Consider the following 22,851-nt stretch of genomic DNA (forward strand, 5'->3'; position numbering starts at 1 on the left):
AGTGAGTCCTCCTCCTCCTCCTATCAGAGTGAGTCCTCCTCCTCCTCCTATCAGAGTGAGTCCTCTCCTCCTCCTATCAGAGTGAGTCCTCTCCTCCTCCTATCAGAGTGAGTCCTCTCCTCCTCCTATCAGAGTGAGTCCTCTCCTCCTCCTATCAGAGTGAGTCCTCCTCCTCCTCCTATCAGAGTGAGTCCTCTCCTCCTCCTATCAGAGTGAGTCCTCTCCTCCTCCTATCAGAGTGAGTCCTCATCCTATCAGAGTGAGTCCTCTCCTCCTCCTATCAGAGTGAGTCATCCTCCTCCTCCTATCAGAGTGAGTCCTCTCCTCCTCCTATCAGAGTGAGTCCTCCTCCTCCTCCTATCAGAGTGAGTCCTCCTCCTCCTCCTCCTATCAGAGTGAGTCCTCTCCTCCTCCTATCAGAGTGAGTCCTCCTCCTCCTCCTATCAGAGTGAGTCCTCCTCCTCCTCCTATCAGAGTGAGTCCTCCTCCTCCTCCTATCAGAGTGAGTCCTCTCCTCCTCCTATCAGAGTGAGTCCTCCTCCTCCTCCTATCAGAGTGAGTCCTCTCCTCCTCCTATCAGAGAGAGAGCTCTCCTCCTCCTATCAGAGTGAGTCCTCTCCTCCTCCTCCTCCTATCAGAGAGAGAGCTCTCCTCCTCCTATCAGAGTGAGTCCTCCTCCTCCTCCTATCAGAGTGAGTCCTCTCCTCCTCCTCCTCCTATCAGAGAGAGAGCTCTCCTCCTCCTCCTCCTATCAGAGTGAGTCCTCTCCTCCTCCTATCAGAGTGAGTCCTCTCCTCCTCCTCCTCCTATCAGAGAGAGAGCTCTAGTCCGCGTCTCAAATGGCCCTCTGTTCCCTACCCAGTACCCTACTACTGACCAGAGGCTCTATAAAGTAGTGCACTTTAAAGGGAACAAGGTGGCCAGTCCAGGTGCTTCCGTATTAGTCACCAACGTAGCGGAACAGACAGCCGCCACTTACACAGGTAACGAGTCTGTGTGGGAGTGATGGTGTGTGTGTGTGTGTGGTGGGATTGACGGCGAGGGCCAGAGTTAAAGAGCCGTGTCTCCAGCTGCCTGGACTCCCTCATCTCTTCATCTGACCGGCTTCACTCTTTAAGAACATCCATTCATCTCCTCCTGCACCACTCTCACCAGTAATTAACGAGCCCACAAAGCATTCATTATAGCCCACCACTGACCTCCTCTCGGAGAAGAGGTCATTTAATATCAGCTCACTCCATCTAACATTGGACAGGATATCATGTTCACAGTTACAGTGTGAAAGGCTCAGTGATGAAGGCTGGAGAGAGTGGCGGGGACTGCTATTATGAAGCTGGGCACTTTGAAAGGATTCTTTTACAGGATTGTGTCTAGAGTGGTATATATATATATATATTCTATATTTGAAGGAAGATGTGAAAGCTTTGACTGAATTCCCTAACAGAGGAAGGATTAGGATTACAGGTCGAATCCAATAAGGATTCAGCAGACAGGACACTTTTAAACAGACCATAACATCTATTATACCCCTATTAAACACACCATAACATCTATTATACCCCTATTAAACACACCATAACATCTATTATACCCCTATTAAACACACCATAACATCTATTATACCCCTATTAAACACACCATAACATCTATTATACCCCTATTAAACACACCATAACATCTATTATACCCCTATTAAACACACCATAACATCTATTATACCCCTATTAAACACACCATAACATCTATTATACCCCTATTAAACACACCATAACATCTATTATACCCCTATTAAACACACCATAACATCTAGAAAACACACCATTACATCTATTACTGCGGACCTCTCTCTTTGGCTGGTCTTCCACTATCTAGAAGCTAGCCAGGCCAGGAGGAAGAAGACAGCAGACATATGTTCTCCTAGCCAGGCCAGGAGGAAGGAGACAGACATATGTTCTCCTAGCCAGGCCAGGAGGAAGGGGACAGACATATGTTCTCCTAGCCAGACCAGGAGGAAGGAGACAGACAGACATATGTTCTCCTAGCCAGGCCAGGAGGAAGAAGACAGCAGACATATGTTCTCCTAGCCAGGCCAGGAGGAAGGAGACAGAAAGACATATGTTCTCCTAGCCAGGCCAGGAGGAAGGAGACAGCAGACAGACATATGTTCTCCTAGCCAGGCCAGGAGGAAGGAGACAGACATATGTTCTCCTAGCCAGGCCAGGAGGAAGGAGACAGCAGACAGACATATGTTCTCCTAGCCAGGCCAGGAGGAAGGAGACAGACATATGTTCTCCTAGCCAGGCCAGGAGGAAGGAGACAGACAGACATATGTTCTCCTAGCCAGGCCAGGAGGAAGGAGACAGACATATGTTCTCCTAGCCAGGCCAGGAGGAAGGAGACAGACATATGTTCTCCTAGCCAGGCCAGGAGGAAGGAGACAGCAGACAGACATATGTTCTCCTAGCCAGGCCAGGAGGAGAGCCAGGGAGAGCTGTTGAATGCGGCAGGCAGCAGACAGATGAATGCACATCTCATTAGTAGTGGCATCACAAAGGCCTGGCCAGCTGTATCTGGGGCTGTTTGGTTGGCGTGAGTGTCCACAGAGTCTACAAACAGACACATGACATGAAAGACTAGAGAGCTCTCTGCTCAGCCCTGCGCTGGGTCCGTGGGTGGTGTCTGGTACTCTGCTCAGCGCTGGGCCCGTGGGTGGTGTCTGGTACTCTGCTCAGCCCTGCGCTGGGTCCGTGGGTGGTGTCTGGTACTCTGCTCAGCGCTGGGCCCGTGGGTGGTGTCTGGTACTCTGCTCAGCCCTGCGCTGGGTCCGTGGGTGGTGTCTGGTACTCTGCTCAGCGCTGGGCCCGTGGGTGGTACTCTGCTCAGCCCTGTACTGGGCCCATGGGTGGTTTGTGGTACTCTGCTCAGCCCTGCGCTGGGCCCATGGGTGGTGTGTGGTACTCTGCTCAGCCCTGCGATGGGCCCGTGGGTGGTGTGTGGTACTCTGCTCAGCCCTGGGCCCGTGGGTGGTACTCTGCTCAGCCCTGGGCCCGTGGGTGGTGTGTGGTACTCTGCTCAGCCCTGCGCCCGTGGGTGGTGTGTGGTACTCTGCTCAGCCCTGGGCCCGTGGGTGGTGTGTGGTACTCTGCTCAGCCCTGGCCCGTGGGTGGTGTGTGGTACTCTGCTCAGCCCTGCGATGGGCCCGTGGGTGGTGTATGGTACTCTGCTCAGCCCTGCGCTGGGCCCGTGGGTGGTGTCTGGTACTCTGCTCAGCCCTGCGCTGGGCCCATGGGTGGTGTGTGGTACTCTGCTCAGCCCTGCGCTGGGCCCGTGGGTGGTGTCTGGTGCTCTGCTCAGCCCTGGGCCTGTGGGTGGTGTCTGGTACTCTGCTCAGCCCCGCGCTGGGCCCATGGGTGGGGTGTGGTACAAACACACACGATCAAGTGTGCGTCTTAAATGGCATCATATTCCCTATATAGGGCCATGTCCTAAAGTAGTGCACTACATATGGAATAGGGTGCCATAGGGTCCTGGTCTAAAGTAGTGCACTGTATATGCACTGTATATGAAATAGGGTGCTATTTGGGACACAACACACTGCTGTAGTGGACAGGAAGGAAGTGGACAATATTTCTATGCAAAACAGGCTTTTAAAAGGAGCCTTTGATCACTGCTGATCAACGTGATATTAATAACGTTGTGGAAATCACTTGGTTTCCTGCTCATTGTGAAGGAGCTTTTTGTTTTTGTGTGGAGGGACCACTTTTAGGACATCACTCTTCCATCAACAAACCGTTCAGCTTTCTGGTCAGAGCTTTTAGCTCGGTACAGAACATATGTATTTACACACCGTTATGACAGAAATAAATAGGTTTTTACAAGCAAAAGGTTCGTTGACCACAGACCAGACACTTGAAAAAAGACTAACTTTAGAATCAGAGAGCTGGTCTGAGACTGGGGCATGGAGTTTTCCCTCTGGCTACTGTCATCCTTCTGAGACTGGGGCATGGAGTTTTCCCACTGGCTACTGTCATCCTTCTGAGACTGGGACATGGAGTTTTCCCACTGGCTACTGTCATCCTTCTGAGACTGGGGCATGGAGTTTTCCCTCTGGCTACTGTCATCCTTCTGAGACTGGGGCATGGAGTTTTCCCTCTGGCTACTGTCATCCTTCTGAGACTGGGGCATGGAGTTTTCCCTCTGGCTACTGTCATCCTTTCACCTCAGAACCAGGTCACCTTGAAGTCTGACTCAAGAGAGAGGCTGGTGTGAACTCAATCACGCCTTCAGTTCTCTCACACAGCCCTGATTAAAGACTGCATGTCGCAGCAACACTGAGCTGGCAGAGCGGAGCGGAGCAGAGCAGAGCAGAGCAGAGCAGAGCAGAGGAGAGGGGGGCGGGGCGGGGCGGAGGAGAGGAGGGCGGGGCGGAGCAGAGGAGAGGGGGGCGGGGCGGAGGAGAGGAGGGCGGGGCGGAGCGGAGCAGAGGAGAGGAGGGCGGGGCGGAGCGGAGCAGAGCAGAGCAGAGGAGGGCGGGGCGGAGGAGAGGAGGGCGGGGCGGAGCGGAGCAGAGCAGAGGAGGGCGGGGCGGAGCGGAGAGGAGAGGAGGGCAGGGCAGGGCAGGGCAGAGCATGTGGTCCTCACATGAACCTGCTTTTAGGCAGCATCTACAATGTATATTCCCTATAATCGCTGAAGCTGGAAACACTTATCTCCCTCACTAGCTTTAAGCACCAGCTGTCAGAGCAGCTCACAGATCACTGCACCTGTACATAGCCCATCTATAATTTAGCCCAAACTACTACCTCTTCCCCTACTGTATTTATTTATTTATTTTGCTCCTTTGCACCCCATTATTTCTACTTTGCACTTTCTTCTACTACAAATCTACCATTCCAGTGTTTAATTGCTATATTGTATTTACTTTGCCACCATGGCCTTTTTTGCCTTTACCTCCCTTATCTCACCTCATTTGCTCACATTGTATATAGACTTATTTTTCTACTGTATTATTGACTGTATGTTTTGTTTATTCCATGTGTAACTCTGTGTTGTTGTATGTTGTCGAACTGCTTTGCTTTATCTTGGCCAGGTCGCAGTTGTAAATGAGAACTTGTTCTCAACTTGCCACCTGGTTAAATAAAGGTTGATGGAAAAAAGGAAACCGCACACTGCTCTTGATAGTATCACTGATATTTAATAAGCTTTACGTATCGACCTCACGGCCTTCGTCAGAGCTTTTTATAAATAAAGGTGAAATAAAATAAATATAGTGCACTACTTTAGACCAGGGCCCTATGGCACCCTATTCCCTATATAGTGCACTACTTTAGACCAGGGACCTGTGGCACCCTATTCCCTATATAGTGCACTACTTTAGACCAGGACCCTATGGCACCCTATTCCCTATACAGTGCACTACTTTAGACCAGGACCCTATGGCACCCTATTCCCTATATAGTGCACTACTTTAGACCAGGACCCTATGGCACCCTATTCCCTATATAGTGCACTACTTTAGACCAGGGCCCTATGGCACCCTATTCCCTATATAGTGCACTACTTTAGACCAGGGCCCTGTGGCACCCTATTCCCTATATAGTGCACTACTTTAGACCAGGGCCCTATGGAACCCTATTCCCTATATAGTGCACTACTTTAGACCAGGGCCCTATGGCACCCTATTCCCTATATAGTGCACTACTTTAGACCAGAGCCCTATGGGACCCTATTCCCTATATAGTGCACTACTTTAGACCAGGGCCCTATGGGTGCAGATTCAAAAGTAAAGGATAATATGACACTGCCCTATTGGCCCTATTGGACCTGCACTATATAGGGAATAGGGTGCCATAGGGCCCTGGTCTAAAGTAGTGCACTCTATAGGGAATAGGGTGCCATTTCAAATAAAACAAACTATTATTAATGGAAGATACATGGAAACAGAACTGGCTGGATTAAAGAGAACAGTACCTCTCTCTGTCTCGTAAGGACAGAGAATGAATGGAAACAGAACTGGCTGGATTAAAGAGAACAGTACCTCTCTCTGTCTCGTAAGGACAGAGAATGAATGGAAACAGAACTGGCTGGATTAAACAGAACAGTACCTCTCTCTGTCTCGTAAGGACAGAGAATGAATGGAACAGAACTGGCTGGATTAAACAGAACAGTACCTCTCTCTGTCTCGTAAGGACAGAGAATGAATGGATCAGAACTGGCTGGATTAAACAGAACAGTACCTCTCTCTGTCTCGTAAGGACAGAGAATGAATGGAAACAGAACTGGCTGGATTAAACAGAACAGTACCTCTCTCTGTCTCGTAAGGACAGAGAATGAATGGAAACAGAACTGGCTGGATTAAAGAGAACAGTACCTCTCTCTGTCTCGTAAGGACAGAGAATGAATGGAAACAGAACTGGCTGGATTAAACAGAACAGTACCTCTCTCTGTCTCGTAAGGACAGAGAATGAATGGAACAGAACTGGCTGGATTAAACAGAACAGTACCTCTCTCTGTCTCGTAAGGACAGAGAATGAATGGATCAGAACTGGCTGGATTAAACAGAACAGTACCTCTCTCTCTCTGTCTCGTAAGGACAGAGAATGAATGGTTGTGGCACCTTGGATACAGAATGAGGGGAGGGGAAACAGCCCATCAAAACACACTGTGGTGGGACGACAAACACACACACACACACACCCACCCACACACACACACACACACACACACACACACACACACACACACACACACACACACACACACACACACACACACACACACACAATCAAAGAGAACCTAGTGGGATGACTGAAAAACACTCTGGTGGGACAACAGAAACAAACGGAAAATGTTTGTTAATTTGTCAGCCAAACGACAGGTGCATTATTCAGAAGTAGCTAAAGATATAAACACAATGAGTCAGACGAGAAGTTTAACAGAATGAAACAACACTATAACAACCTGCAAACTGCTGACCACCTGAAATACAGAACAAAATACAATACGTCTCTGTCACAAAGCAAAAGGAGAGACCAGGAGTGGAACAGAGAGGAATGGTGTTGTGATGTGTAGGACTGGTGCTGCTGCACTGACAAGGCAGATACACAATGACTGACTGTAATGATACAGACCTTGAGGATACTTCTCCAACGGGCCAAACAACCCAAAGTCAACCACATCTTACACTTCACAACGAGCTGAAGTTAGTCTGACACATTGGGTAGTCAAGACTGAGAAGAGCCACGCTGACCGTTCCTATCTGGATAGAAGGACCACATGGTAAGGACAGAGACTGAGAAGAGCCACGCTGACCGTTCCTATCAGGATAGAAGGACCACATGGTAAGGACAGAGACTGAGAAGAGCCACGCTGACCGTTCCTATCAGGATAGAAGGACCACATGGTAAGGACAGAGACTGAGAAGAGCCACGCTGACCGTTCCTATCTGGATAGAAGGACCACATGGTAAGGACAGAGACTGAGAAGAGCCACGCTGACCGTTCCTATCTGGATAGAAGGACCACATGGTAAGGATTGTATGAGGGTCTGTGTAACAGGCTCACAAGGTTTAATACATTACCAGACATAATCATTATATCAGGTTGAAACAAAAGGTCAGCCAGACTGTCAGGCTTCCTAGTGTTAAATCCAGACTGACATGATTTATAATGGTAACCCCTTAGAGTCTGCGTCCCCCGTGGAAATCTAATCAGCATAATAAAATAATGCCAAGAAAAATGTGTGAAAGCAGACAGCGTTAGAATGGCGTTTGTCAGACCATGAGACCTCCTGAAAATCAGGTCTTCTTACAAAATCCTCTGTAGCGTCCAAACGGTCTGGCCAACAAACTAATACGACCCCCCCCCCACCCCCCACGGAAAGATGGGAGTCTCACGAACACGATGTTGTTTCCCGTTTTGCTCTACGACCCCCACAAGCCGATCTGCTAACTTCAGTCTGCAGCGTCCTAACAGTGTTAGGCAACACACTAATACGACCCCCACAAGCCGATCTGCTAACTTCAGTCTGCATTGTCCTAACAGTGTTAGGCAACACACTAATACGACCCCCACAAGCCGATCTGCTAACTTCAGTCTGCATCGTCCTAACAGTGTTAGGCAACACACTAATACGACCCCCACAAGCCGATCTGCTAACTTCAGTCTGCATTGTCCTAACAGTGTTAGGCAACACACTAATACGACCACCACAAGCCGATCTGCTAACTTCAGTCTGCAGCGTCCTAACAGTGTTAGGCAACACACTAATACGACCCCCACAAGCCGATCTGCTAACTTCAGTCTGCATCGTCCTAACAGTGTTAGGCAACACACTAATACGACCACCACAAGCCGATCTGCTAACTTCAGTCTGCAGCGTCCTAACAGTGTTAGGCAACACACTAATACGACCCCCACAAGCCGATCTGCTAACTTCAGTCTGCATCGTCCTAACAGTGTTAGGCAACACACTAATACGACCACCACAAGCCGATCTGCTAACTTCAGTCTGCAGCGTCCTAACAGTGTTAGGCAACACACTAATACGACCCCCACAAGCCGATCTGCTAACTTCAGTCTGCATCGTCCTAACAGTGTTAGGCAACACACTAATACGACCCCCACAAGCCGATCTGCTAACTTCAGTCTGCATCGTCCTAACAGTGTTAGGCAACACACTAATACGACCCCCACAAGCCATCTGCTAACTTCAGTCTGCAGCGTCCTAACAGTGTTAGGCAACACACTAATACGACCCCCACAAGCCGATCTGCTAACTTCAGTCTGCATCTTCCTAACAGTGTTAGGCAACACACTAATACGACCCCCACAAGCCGATCTGCTAACTTCAGTCTGCATCGTCCTAACAGTGTTAGGCAACACACTAATACGACCCCCACAAGCCGATCTGCTAACTTCAGTCTGCATCGTCCTAACAGTGTTAGGCAACACACTAATACGACCCCCACAAGCCGATCTGCTAACTTCAGTCTGCAGCGTCCTAACAGTGTTAGGCAACACACTAATACGACCCCCACAAGCCGATCTGCTAACTTCAGTCTGCAGCGTCCTAACAGTGTTAGGCAACACACTAATACGACCCCCACAAGCCGATCTGCTAACTTCAGTCTGCATCGTCCTAACAGTGTTAGGCAACACACTAATACGACCCCCACAAGCCGATCTGCTAACTTCAGTCTGCATCGTCCTAACAGTGTTAGGCAACACACTAATACGGCCCCTCTGTCCAAAGGAGCCTCGAACAAACACATACATGTCAGTTGTTTGGCTCTAGGAAGCTGAGGGCCTCACAAGACTCAACTGAAGATACCCCCGGTAACAGTTGGAAAAAACGAATGGAAGTACATATGGAGACTGTTTAGTGTAGAAAATAAGAGGTTAAATACAAATATATATGTTGCCTGATCATTCGTATATATATATATATATCTATATATATCTATATATATACACTGCTCAAAAAAATAAAGGGAACACTTAAACAACACAATGTAACTCCAAGTCAATCACACTTCTGTGAAATCAAACTGTCCACTTAGGAAGCAACACTGATTGACAATAAATTTCACATGCTGTTGTGCAAATGGAATAGACAACAGGTGGAAATTATAGGCAATTAGCAAGACACCCCCAATAAAGGAGTGGTTCTGCAGGTGGTAACCACAGACCACTTCTCAGTTCCTATGCTTCCTGGCTGATGTTTTGGTCACTTTTGAATGCTGGCGGTGCTTTCACTCTAGTGGTAGCATGAGACGGAGTCTACAACCCACACAAGTGGCTCAGGTAGTGCAGCTCATCCAGGATGGCACATCAATGCGAGCTGTGGCAAGAAGGTTTGCTGTGTCTGTCAGCGTAGTGTCCAGAGCATGGAGGCGGTACCAGGAGACAGGCCAGTACATCAGGAGATGTGGAGGAGGCCGTAGGAGGGCAACAACCCAGCAGCAGGACCGCTACCTCCGCCTTTGTGCAAGGAGGAGCAGGAGAAGCACTGCCAGAGCCCTGCAAAATGACCTCCAGCAGGCCACAAATGTGCATGTGTCTGCTCAAATAGTCAGAAACAGACTCCATGAGGGTGGTATGAGGGCCCGACGTCCACAGGTGGGGGTTGTGCTTACAGCCCAACACCGTGCAGGACGTTTGGCATTTGCCAGAGAACACCAAGATTGGTAAATTCGCCACTGGCGCCCTGTGCTCTTCACAGATGAAAGGAGGTTCACACTGAGCACATGTGACAGACGTGACAGAGTCTGGAGACGCCGTGGAGAATGTTCTGCTGCCTGCAACATCCTCCAGCATGACCGGTTTGGCGGTGGGTCAGCCATGGTGTGGGGTGGCATTTCTTTGGGGGGCCGCACAGCCCTCCATGTGCTCACCAGAGGTAGCCTGACTGCCATTAGGTACCGAGATGAGATCCTCAGACCCCTTGTGAGACCATATGCTGGTGCGGTTGGCCCTGGGTTCCTCCTAATGCAAGACAATGCTAGACCTCATGTGGCTGGAGTGTGTCAGCAGTTCCTGCAAGAGGAAGGCATTGATGCTATGGACTGGCCCGCCCGTTCCCCAGACCTGAATCCAATTGAGCACATCTGGGACATCATGTCTCGCTCCATCCACCAACGCCACATTGCACCACAGACTGTCCAGGAGTTGGCGGATGCTTTAGTCCAGGTCTGGGAGGAGATCCCTCAGGAGACCATCCGCCACCTCATCAGGAGCATGCCCAGACGTTGTAGGGAGGTCATACAGGCACGTGGAGGCCACACACACTACTGAGCCTCATTTTGACTTGTTTTAAGGACATTACATCAAAGTTGGATCAGCCTGTAGTGTGGTTTTCCACTTTAATTTTGAGTGTGACTCCAAATCCAGACCTCCATGGGTTGATAAATTGGATTTCCATTGATTATTTTTGTGTGATTTTGTTGTCAGCACATTCAACTATGTAAAGATAAAAGTATTTAACAAGATTATTTCATTCATTCAGATCTAGGATGTGTTATTTTAGTGTTCCCTTTATTTTTTTGAGCAGTATATATATATATATATATATATATATCTCAGATATAGGATCGACACTTCAGAACCAACTTCCTTTAGATGTTTGGGAGGGACTATCTGTTATTCAATGTGTTACTATTGGCTAATAGCAGTAAGGACTATCTGTTATTCAATGTGTTTCTATTGGCTAATAGCAGTAAGGACTATCTGTTATTCCATGTGTTTCTATTGGCTAATAGCTTGTCCCTCCCACTGTAGTCTAGTGGTATGTTATGATCTATAGAAAGACTGTAGTCTAGTGGTATGTTATGATATAGACAGACTGTAGTCTAGTGGTATGTTATGATCTATAGACAGACTGTAGTCTAGTGGTATGTTATGATATAGACAGACTGTAGTCTAGTGGTATGTTATGGATCTATAGACAGACTGTAGTCTAGTGGTATGTTATGGATCTATAGACAGACTGTAGTCTAGTGGTATGTTATGGATCTATAGACAGACTGTAGTCTAGTGGTATGTTATGGATCTATAGACAGACTGTAGTCTAGTGGTATGTTATGGATCTATAGACAGACTGTAGTCTAGTGGTATGTTATGATCTATAGACAGACTGTAGTCTAGTGGTATGTTATGGATCTATAGACAGACTGTAGTCTAGTGGTATGTTATGGATCTATAGACAGACTGTAGTCTAGTGGTATGTTATGATCTATAGACAGACTGTAGTCTAGTGGTATGTTATGATCTATAGACAGACTGTAGTCTAGTGGTTATGATCTATAGACAGACTGTAGTCTAGTGGTATGTTATGGATCTATAGGCAGACTGTAGTCTAGTGGTATGTTATGATCTATAGACAGACTGTAGTCTAGTGGTATGTTATGATCTATAGACAGACTGTAGTCTAGTGGTATGTTATGATATAGACAGACTGTAGTCTAGTGGTATGTTATGATCTATAGACAGACTGTAGTCTAGTGGTATGTTATGATCTATAGACAGACTGTAGTCTAGTGGTATGTTATGGATCTATAGACAGACTGTAGTCTAGTGGTATGTTATGGATCTATAGACAGACTGTAGTCTAGTGGTATGTTATGGATCTATAGGCAGACTGTAGTCTAGTGGTATGTTATGATCTATAGACAGACTGTAGTCTAGTGGTATGTTATGATCTATAGACAGACTGTAGTCTAGTGGTATGATATGGATCTATAGACAGACTGTAGTCTAGTGGTTATGATCTATAGACAGACTGTAGTCTAGTGGTATGTTATGGATCTATAGACAGACTGTAGTCTAGTGGTATGTTATGGATCTATAGACAGACTGTAGTCTAGTGGTATGTTATGGATCTATAGATAGACTGTAGTCTAGTGGTATGTTATGATCTATAGACAGACTGTAGTCTAGTGGTATGTTATGATCTATAGACAGACACTGAACATACTGTACATACTGACACATAGGCAAAGTGGGAGTTTATTTTTAACATTTTGTTGTAAATTGGATATACGTGAGCATTTTTTGTAAAACAATTGCTAATTCCACAGATGAAAATGTAAAAGTCCTAAAACTGTTTCTTACTTCTTTCTCTTCAATCTGACAACTACATCAAAACAGACTCTCGTCTCAAACAAAACCTCCACTGTGGCTCAGAACTTCACTTCAAAACCAGACTTAATTCCAGTATTTATTTTCTTTACCAGACACACGTGGGCGATAGTTGGTGAAGGGGAGTGAAGCGCCTAAATAAAATACAATAGTTACAAGCAGCAACAAAGTAAAGAGATGAGGACGATCAGAGGAGGACCGTCACTGAGGAGATTATCCATCTGTTAGAAACCCCAAACAAACCCAGACTCTGTCACTGAGGAGATTATCCATCTGTTAGAAACCCCAAACAAACCCAGACTCTGTCACTGAGGAGATTATCCATCTGTTATAAACCCCCAAACAAACCCAGACTCTGTCACTGAGGAGATTATCCATCTGTTAGAAACCCCCAAACAAACCCAGACTCTGTCACTGAGGAGATTATCCATCTGTTATAAACCCCCCAAACAAACCCAGACTCTGTCACTGAGGAGATTATCCATCTGTTAGAAACCCCCAAACAAACCCAGACTCTGTCACGGAGGAGATTATCCAACTGTTAGAAACCCCCAAACAAACCCAGACTCTGTCACTGAGGAGATTATCCATCTGTTAGAAACCCCCAAACAAACCCAGACTCTGTCACTGAGGAGATTATCCTACTGTTATAAACCCCCAAACAAACCTAGACTCTGTCACTGAGGAGATTATCCTACTGTTATAAACCCCCAAACAAACCCAGACTCTGTCACTGAGGAGATTATCCATCTGTTAGAAACCCCCAAACAAACCCAGACTCTGTCACTGAGGAGATTATCCAACTGTTATAAACCCCCCAAACAAACCCAGACTCTGTCACTGAGGAGATTATCCTACTGTTATAAACCCCAAACAAACCCAGACTCTGTCACTGAGGAGATTATCCAACTGTTATAAACCCCCAAACAAACCCAGACTCTGTCACTGAGGAGATTATCCAACTGTTATAAACCCCCAAACAAACCCAGACTCTGTCACTGAGGAGATTATCCTACTGTTATAAACCCCCAAACAAACCCAGACTCTGTCACTGAGGAGATTATCCAACTGTTATAAACCCCCAAACAAACCCAGACTCTGTCACTGAGGAGATTATCCAACTGTTATAAACCCCCAAACAAACCCAGACTCTGTCACTGAGGAGATTATCCTACTGTTATAAACCCCCAAACAAACCTAGACTCTGTCACTGAGGAGATTATCCAACTGTTAGAAACCCCCAAACAAACCCAGACTCTGTCACTGAGGAGATTATCCTACTGTTATAAACCCCCAAACAAACCCAGACTATGTCACTGAGGAGATTAGCCATCTGTTATAAACCCCCAAACAAACCCAGACTCTGTCACTGAGGAGATTATCCTACTGTTATAAACCCCCAAACAAACCCAGACTCTGTCACTGAGGAGATTATCCAACTGTTATAAACCCCCAAACAAACCCAGACTCTGTCACTGAGGAGATTATCCTACTGTTATAAACCCCCAAACAAACCCAGACTCTGTCACTGAGGAGATTAGCCAACTGTTAGAAACCCCCAAACAAACCCAGACTCTGTCACTGAGGAGATTATCCAACTGTTATAAACCCCCAAACAAACCCAGACTATGTCACTGAGGAGATTATCCAACTGTTAGAAACCCCCAAACAAACCCAGACTATCATTCATGCTATTGTTTTACTCATCTGTCCCTCCCTCTTCTGTTTGCAGTATGGACGCCAAGCCCCGTGTGGACTCCCGAGGCCCGTGTGGACTCCCGAGGCCCGTGTGGAATCCCGAAGCCCGTGTGGACTCCCGAGGCCCGTGTGGACTCCCGAGGCCCGTGTGGACTCCCGAGGCCCGTGTGGAATCCCGAGGCCCGTGTGGAATCCCGAGGCCCGTGTGGACGCCGAGGCGAGGCCCGTGTGGACTCCCGAGGCCCATGTGGACTCCCGAGGCCCGTGTGGACTCCCGAGGCCCGTGTGGACTCCAGAGGCCCGTGTGGAATCCCGAGGCCCGTGTGGAATCCCGAGGCCCGTGTGGACGCCGAGGCCCGTGTGGACTCCAGAGGCCCGTGTGGAATCCCGAGGCCCGTGTGGACTCCCGAGGCCCGTGTGGATGCCGAGGCCCGTGTGGACGCCGAGGCCCGTGTGGACTCCCGAGGCCCGTGTGGACTCCCGAGGCCCGTGTGGCTCCCGAGGCCCGTGTGGACTCCAGAGGCCCGTGTGGACGCCGAGGCCCGTGTGGACTCCCGAGGCCCGTGTGGACTCCCGAGGCCCATGTGGACGCCGAGGCCCGTGTGGTTTCGTGACAGAGATAAAAATACTTCCCTTCCACACTCCTGATTCAGACTACCGTTCCTAGGCAACAGCGGCACTGCGAGATGTGTGTGTGTGTGTGTGTGTGTGTGTGTGTGTGTGTGTGTGTACAGCCACCCAGTCCCTGTACAGTACTCACTTATTCTGCATCATGTTCATGATGACCCAGTCACCAGGGTAGACATTCTTCCCAATGAGGTCCTTGAACATGATAAATGTTTCCATCAGGAAATCCTACGAGAGAGAGAGAGAGAGAGAGAGAGAGAGAGAGAGAGAGAGAGAGAGAGAGAGAGAGAGAGAGAAAGGGAGAGAGAGAGAGAGCATTAGCGATGAAGCCTGCGATTCACAGGCCCAGGAAAAGATCAGAAGAACAATCTGGAATGAACCGTGATGATGGTTAAGGTTATAAACCCAGAGGAAAAGAGAAGCAGGGCATCAGATTGGTTCTGTCAGGTTAGGGTGCTTATAGACCGAGAGGTCTGAGTAGGGAGAGGAAAACTGAAAACTAGCTGTCATTGGACGAGAGGTTTGGAACTCTTTCTTATTGGTCTATTAACTATGTCACCAGGAAGGCCAAAACTCCATCCCACCAAAACAGGCTGATATTTCAGTCGATCTTTTCAAACAGCTCTTCCACTGAAAGGGCATTATCATTATTTTCACAGTAGCATTCCAACCTCATAGTGCAGAAATATACTGCTCCAAAAAAATAAGGGGAACACTAAAATAACACATCCTAGATCTGAATGAATGAAATAATCTTATTAAATACTTTTTTCTTTACATAGTTGAATGTGCTGACAACAAAATCACACAAAAAGAATCAATGGAAATCCAATTTATCAACCCATGGAGGTCTGGATTTGGAGTCACACTCAAAATTAAAGTGGAAAACCACACTACAGGCTGATCCAACTTTGATGTAATGTCCTTAAAACAAGTCAAAATGAGGCTCAGTAGTGTGTGTGGCCTCCACGTGCCTGTATGACCTCCCTACAACGCCTGGGCATGCTCCTGATGAGGTGACGGATGGTCTCCTGAGGGATCTCCTCCCAGACCTGGACTAAAGCATCCGCCAACTCCTGGACAGTCTGTGGTGCAACGTGGCGTTGGTGGATGGAGCGAGACATGATGTCCCAGATGTGCTCAATTGGATTCAGGTCTGGGGAACGGGCGGGCCAGTCCATAGCATCAAGCCTTCCTCTTGCAGGAACTGCTGACACACTCCAGCCACATGAGGTCTAGCATTGTCTTGCATTAGGAGGAACCCAGGGCCAACCGCACCAGCATATGGTCTCACAAGGGGTCTGAGGATCTCATCTCGATACCTAATGGCAGTCAGGCTACCTCTGGCGAGCACATGGAGGGCTGTGCGGCCCCCCCAAAGAAATGCTACCCCACACCATGACTGACCCACCGCCAAACCGGTCATACTGGAGGATGTTGCAGGCAGCAGAACGTTTCTCCACGGCGTCTCCAGACTCTGTCACGTGCTCAGTGTGAACCTGCTTCATCTGTGAAGAGCACAGGGCGCCAGTGGCGAATTTGCCAATCTTGGTGTTCTCTGGCAAATGCCAAACGTCCTGCACGGTGTTGGGCTGTAAGCACAACCCCCCACCTGTGGACATCGGGCCCTCATACCACCCTCATGGAGTCTGTTTCTGACCGTTTGAGCAGACACATGCACATTTGTGGCCTGCTGGAGGTCATTTTGCAGGGCTCTGGCAGTGCTCCTCCTGCTCCTCCTTGCATAAAGGCGGAGGTAGCGGTCCTGCTGCTGGGTTGTTGCCCTCCTACGGCCTCCTCCACGTCTCCTGATGTACTGGCCTGTCTCCTGGTAGCGCATCCAGGCTCTGGACACTACGCTGACAGACACAGCAAACCTTCTTGCCACAGCTTGCATTGATGTGCCATCCTGGATGAGCTGCATTACCTGAGCCACTTGTGTGGGTTGTAGACTCCGTCTTATGCTACCACTAGAGTGAAAGCACCGCCAGCATTCAAAAGTGACCAAAAACATCAGCCAGGAAGCATAGGAACTGAGAAGTGGTCTGTGGTCACCACCTGCAGAACCACTCCTTTATTGGGGGTGTCTTGCTTATTGCCTATAATTTCCACCTGTTGTCTATTCCATTTGCACAACAGCATGTGAAATTTATTGTCAATCAGTGTTGCTTCCTAAGTGGACAGTTTGATTTCACAGAAGTGTGATTGACTTGGAGTTACATTGTGTTGTTTAAGTGTTCCCTTAATTTCTTTGAGCAGTGTATTTCTCACATCCAAATACAGGTGTAGACGTTACAGTGAAATGCTTACTTACAAGCCCTTAATCAACAATACTTTAAGAAGATAAGAAGAAAAAAAAAAGTTTTAAAACCTCTCTTGGGTAGGGGGCAGTATTTTCACGGCCGGATGAAAAACGTACCCAAATTAAACTGCCTTCTACTCGGGCCCAGAAACTAGAATGTTCACATTATTAGTCGATTTGGATAGAAAACACTCTGAAGTTTCTAAAACTGTTTGAATGATGTCTGTGGAGTATAACAGAACTCATATGGCAGGCAGAAACCTGAGAAAAATCCAACCAGGAAGTGGGAAATCTGAGACTTGTAGTCTTTCAAACCATTGCCTATTGAAACTACAGTGTCTGTGGGGTCATTTTGCACTTCCTAAGGCTTCCACTAGATGTCAACAGTCTTTAGAAAGTTGTTTGAGTCTTCTATGGTGAATTCTGAGGGAATAACAGCCGGTTCAAGCAGTGGACTGTCTGAGGTCATGTAGTTCATGCGCATTCACGCATGGCTAACATTTATTATTTTTCTTCTGTAATGAATACGCTATTGTCCGGTTGGAATATTATCAATTATTTATGTTAAAAACCACCCTAAGGATTGATTGTAATCATCGTTTGACATGTTTCTACAAACGGTAATGGAACTTTTGAGCTTTTCGTCTATTGATTTGCTCTCCTGGATCGTGCCTTTGGAATAGTGTTCTGGACGCGCCAACAAAACGGAGGTATTTAGACATAAATGATGGACTTTATCGAACAAATGAACAATTCTTGTGGAAGTGGGAGTCCTGCGAGTGCATTCCGACGAGGATCAGCAAGGTAAGGAAAGATTTATACACTAATTTAGAGTTTGTTGATACCATGACTTGGCGGGTAGCTGTATAGCATTGATGGCTGAGCTCTGTACTCAGAATATTGAACAACGTAAAGTTATTTTGAAATCAGCAGTTGCATTAAGAAGTAGTGTATCTATAATTCTTTAAATAATTGTTATATATTTTGTCAACATTTATGATGAGTATTTCTGTAAATTAATGTGCACATTCACCGGGAGTTTTGGGAGGCAAACATTAACTGAACATCACGCGCCAATGTAAAATGTGGTTTTTGGATATAAATATGAACTATATCGAACAAAACATAAATGTATTGTGTAACATGATGTCCTATGAGTGTCATCTGATGAAGATCGTCAAAGGTTAATGCTTAATTTTAGCTGTATTTCTGGTTTTTGTGACGCCACTCCTTGCTAGGAAAATGACTGTGTGGATTTTCTTGTTTAGGTGGTGTCCTAACATAATCTAATGTTTTGCTTTCGCTGTAAAGCCTTTTTGAAATCGGACAATGTGGTTGCATTAAGGAGAAGTGTATCTTTAAAATTGTGTAAAATAGTCGTATGTTTGAGAAATTTGAATTATGAGATTTTGGTTGTTTTGAATTTGCCGCCCTGCTATTTCACTGGCTGTTGGGAGTGTGTCCTGCAGGTGGGACGGTCACGTCCCACATACCCAAGAGAGGTCAACTAAAAAAAGATAACAAAAAAATTGAAAATAGAACTAACAAATAATTAAACAGCAGCAGTAAAATAACAAGCAAGGCTATATACAGGGGGTACCAGTACAGAGTCAATGTGGAGGCTATATACAGGGGGTACCAGTACAGAGTCAATGTGGAGGCTATATACAGGGGGGTACCAGTACAGAGTCAATGTGGAGGCTATATACAGGGGGTACCAGTACAGAGTCAATGTGGAGGCTATATACAGGGGGGTACCAGTACAGAGTCAATGTGGAGGCTATATACAGGGGGTACCAGTACAGAGTCAATGTGGAGGCTATATACAGGGGGTACTGGTACAGAGTCAATGTGGAGGCTGTATACAGGGGGTACCAGTACAGAGTCAATGTGGAGGCATATACAGGGGGTACTGGTACAGAGTCAATGTGGAGGCTGTATACAGGGGGTACCAGTACAGAGTCAATGTGGAGGCTATATACAGGGGGTACCAGTACAGAGTCAATGTGGAGGCTATATACGGGGTACTGGTACAGAGTCAATGTGGAGGCTGTATACAGGGGGTACCAGTACAGAGTCAATGTGGAGGCTATATACAGGGGGTACCGGTACAGAGTCAATGTGGAGGCTATATACAGGGTAGTCCGGTACAGAGTCAACGTGGAGGCTATATACAGGGGGTACCGGTACAGAGTCAATGTGGAGGCTATACAGGGGGTACCGGTACAGAGTCAATGTGGAGGCTATATACAGGGGGTACCGGTACAGAGTCAATGTTGGAGGCTATATACAGGGGGGTACCGGTTACAGAGTCAATGTGGGAGGCTATATACAGGGGGTACCAGTACAGAGTCAATGTGGAGGCTATATACAGGGGGTACCGGTACAGAGTCAATGTGGAGGTTATATACAGGGAGTCCCGGTACAGAGTCAACGTGGAGCCTATATACAGGGGGTACCGGTACAGAGTCAATGTGGAGGCTATATACAGGGGGTACCGGTACAGAGTCCAATGTGGAGGATATATACAGGGCGTTACGGTTAAAGAGTCAATGTTTAGGCTATATACAGGGGGGGTACTGGTACAGAGTCAATGTGGAGCCTATATACAGGGGTCTACCGGTACAGAGTCAATGTGGAGGTTATATACAGGGGGGTACCGGTACAGAGTCAATGTGGAGGCTATATACAGGGTGATGGGGTACAGAGTCAATGTGGAGGCCTATATACAGGGGGTACTGGTACAGAGTCAATGTGGAGGCTGTATACAGGGGGTACCAGTACAGAGTCAATGTGGAGGCTATATTCAGGGGGTACCAGTACAGAGTCAATGTGGAGGCTATATACAGGGGGTACTGGTACAGAGTCAATGTGGAGGCTGTATACAGGGGGTACCAGTACAGAGTCAATGTGGAGGCTATATACAGGGGGTACTGGTACAGAGTCAATGTGGAGGCTGTATACAGGGGGTACCAGTACAGAGTCAATGTGGAGGCTATATACAGGGGGTACCAGTACAGAGTCAATGTGGAGGCTATATACAGGGGGTACTGGTACAGAGTCAATGTGGAGGCTGTATACAGGGGGTACCAGTACAGAGTCAATGTGGAGGCTATATACAGGGGGTACCGGTACAGAGTCAATGTGGAGGTTATATACAGGGAGTCCCGGTACAGAGTCAACGTGGAGCCTATATACAGGGGGTACCGGTACAGAGTCAATGTGGAGGCTATATACAGGGGGTACCGGTACAGAGTCAATGTGGAGGCTATATACAGGGGGGTACCGGTACAGAGTCAAATGTGGAGGCTATATACAGGGGGTACCGGGTACAGAGTCAATGTGGGAGGCTATATACAGGGGGGTACCAGTACAGAGTCAATGTCGAGGCTATATGACAGGGGGTACCGGTACAGAGGTCAATGTGGAGGTTATATACAGGGAGTCCCGGTACAGAGTCAACGTGGAGCCTATATACAGGGGGGTACCGGGTACAGAGTCAATGTGGAGGCTATATACAGGGGGTGTACCGGTACAGAGTCAATGTGGAGGATATAGACAAGGGCGTTACGGTAAAGAGTCAATGTTTAGGCTATATACAAGGGGGGGGACTGGTACAGAGTCAATGTGGAGCCTATATACAGGGGCTACCGGTACAGAGTCATGTTGGAGGTTATGATACAGGGGGTACCGGTACAGAGTCAATGTGGAGGCTATATACAGGGTGATGGGGGTACAGAGTCAATGTGGGAGCTATATACAGGGGTACTGGTACAGAGTCAATGTGGAGGCTATATACAGGGTTGTTACGGTACAGAGTCAATGTGGAGGCTATATACAGGGGATACTGGTACAGAGTCAATGTGGAGGCTATATACAGGGTGTTACGGTACAGAGTCAAGGTGGAGGCTATATACAGGGGGTACCGGTACAGAGTCAATGTGGAGGCTATATACAGGGGGGTACCGACACAGAGTCAATGTGGAGGCTATATAAGGGGGTACCTGGTACAGAGTCAATGAGGAGGGCTATATACAGGGTGTTACGGTACAGAGTCAAGGTCGAGGCTATATACAAGGGTGTTACTGGTACAGAGTCAATGTGGAGGCTATATACAGGGTGTTACGGTACATAATCAATGTGGAGGCTATATACAGGGTGTTACGGTACATAATCAATGTGGAGGCTATATACAGGGGGTACCGGTACAGAGTCAATGTGGAGGCTATATACAGGGTGTTACGGTACATAATCACTGTGGAGGCTAGGTATACAGGGGGTACCGGTACAGAGTCAATGTGGAGGCTATATACAGGGTGTTACGGTACATAATCAATGTGGAGGCTATATACAGGGTGTTTACGGTACATAATCAATGTGGAGGCTATATACAGGGTGTTACGGTACATAATCAATGTGGAGGCTATATACAGGGTGTTACGGTACATAATCAATGTGGAGGCTATATACAGGGTGTTACGGTACATAATCAATGTGGAGGCTATATACAGGGTGTGACGGTACATAATCAAGTGTGGAGGCTATATACAGGGTGTTACGGTACATAATCAATGTGGAGGCTATATACAGGGTGTTACGGTACATAATCAATGTGGAGGCTTATATACGATAACGGAGACTGAACAGGTTGACGTTGTGATACATGATTCAGATCTACTAGGATTGTGATAGAATAGCGATGGCAGGAGATCTTGACAAGTACAACAGGCTGAATGAGCTTCTTGAATTGGCATGGGCAGGCAGAGAGGCCATAGAAACTAGGCCTAGATTGACATGGACTTTACAAGGGGGATGGTCGTTCTATAGCACTAATTTCTATAACCAGAAATGGGAGCTTTCACCACAAAGGATAACATAACAAACAGTGCAGTCTGATTGGCTGATTGATAGGTATAGTCAGGAAGTGAGGCGTTGAAACTCACCACAACGTCGGTCCTCATCTTGCCGAAGGTTGTGATCAGGTGAGTGTAGTTGGTAGTCGTCCATCTGTCTCAGAGTAGCAGTCATGCTGGCCACGAAGCTGCCCTGTACAGAGGGGGGGGGGGGGGGGTGGAGGAGAGAGAGAGAGGGGGGGGGAGATGGAGAGAGGGGGGAGAGAGATGGAGAGAGAGGGGGGGCGGAGAGGACGAGGGAGAGAAGAGCTATGAGAGAGAGATGGACGAGAGAGAGAGAGAGATGGACGAGAGAGAGAGAGAGAGAGAGGGGGGAAGAGAGAGAGCGGAGAGAGAGGGGGGAGGGAGAGGAGAGCTGGAGAGCGAGAGAGAGGGGGAGAGGAGAGATAGAGATGAAGAGAGAGAGAGAGATGGGGGGGAGATTGGGGTAGAGAGGGGAAACAATTCAATACACAATACAAAACACATAGTTCATACTGTAATTACAGTCCAGAAAAGCAAAAGCTCAATGAATTGTTGTTTGTCTTGAGAAGCAGAAGGAGCCGATGGAGAGGAGGAAAATGAGCTCAATTATCAAGTCAGAGTCAAAGCTGGGCTAGCTAATAGCCTGTTGAGCTGAGACTGGGAGAAGGCGGCCTGGACGGGTCCTACAGCCAGGCTGGGCTGAGGACTGGGC

General features: G+C 47.5%; 1 protein-coding gene across 1 annotated transcript in view; it reads right to left on the reverse strand.

Moving 5' to 3' along the window:
• The window catches only part of LOC115187858 (dedicator of cytokinesis protein 1-like), a 68,072-nt gene extending 45,843 nt beyond the window's left edge, over positions 1 to 22,229 (reverse strand). The window contains exons 1-2 of the mRNA XM_029746890.1: positions 22,206 to 22,229; positions 15,094 to 15,188 (exon numbers count right to left, since the gene is read on the reverse strand). Of these exons, the coding sequence (XP_029602750.1) occupies positions 15,094 to 15,188; positions 22,206 to 22,223 (113 nt within the window). The 5' untranslated portion in view covers positions 22,224 to 22,229. The remainder of the gene's footprint in view (positions 1 to 15,093; positions 15,189 to 22,205) is intronic.
• Positions 22,230 to 22,851: the final 622 nt, after the last annotated feature.

Source organism: Salmo trutta, unplaced genomic scaffold, assembly GCF_901001165.1.
Source record: "Salmo trutta unplaced genomic scaffold, fSalTru1.1, whole genome shotgun sequence".
In the NCBI taxonomy this organism is placed as follows: Eukaryota; Metazoa; Chordata; class Actinopteri; order Salmoniformes; family Salmonidae; genus Salmo; species Salmo trutta.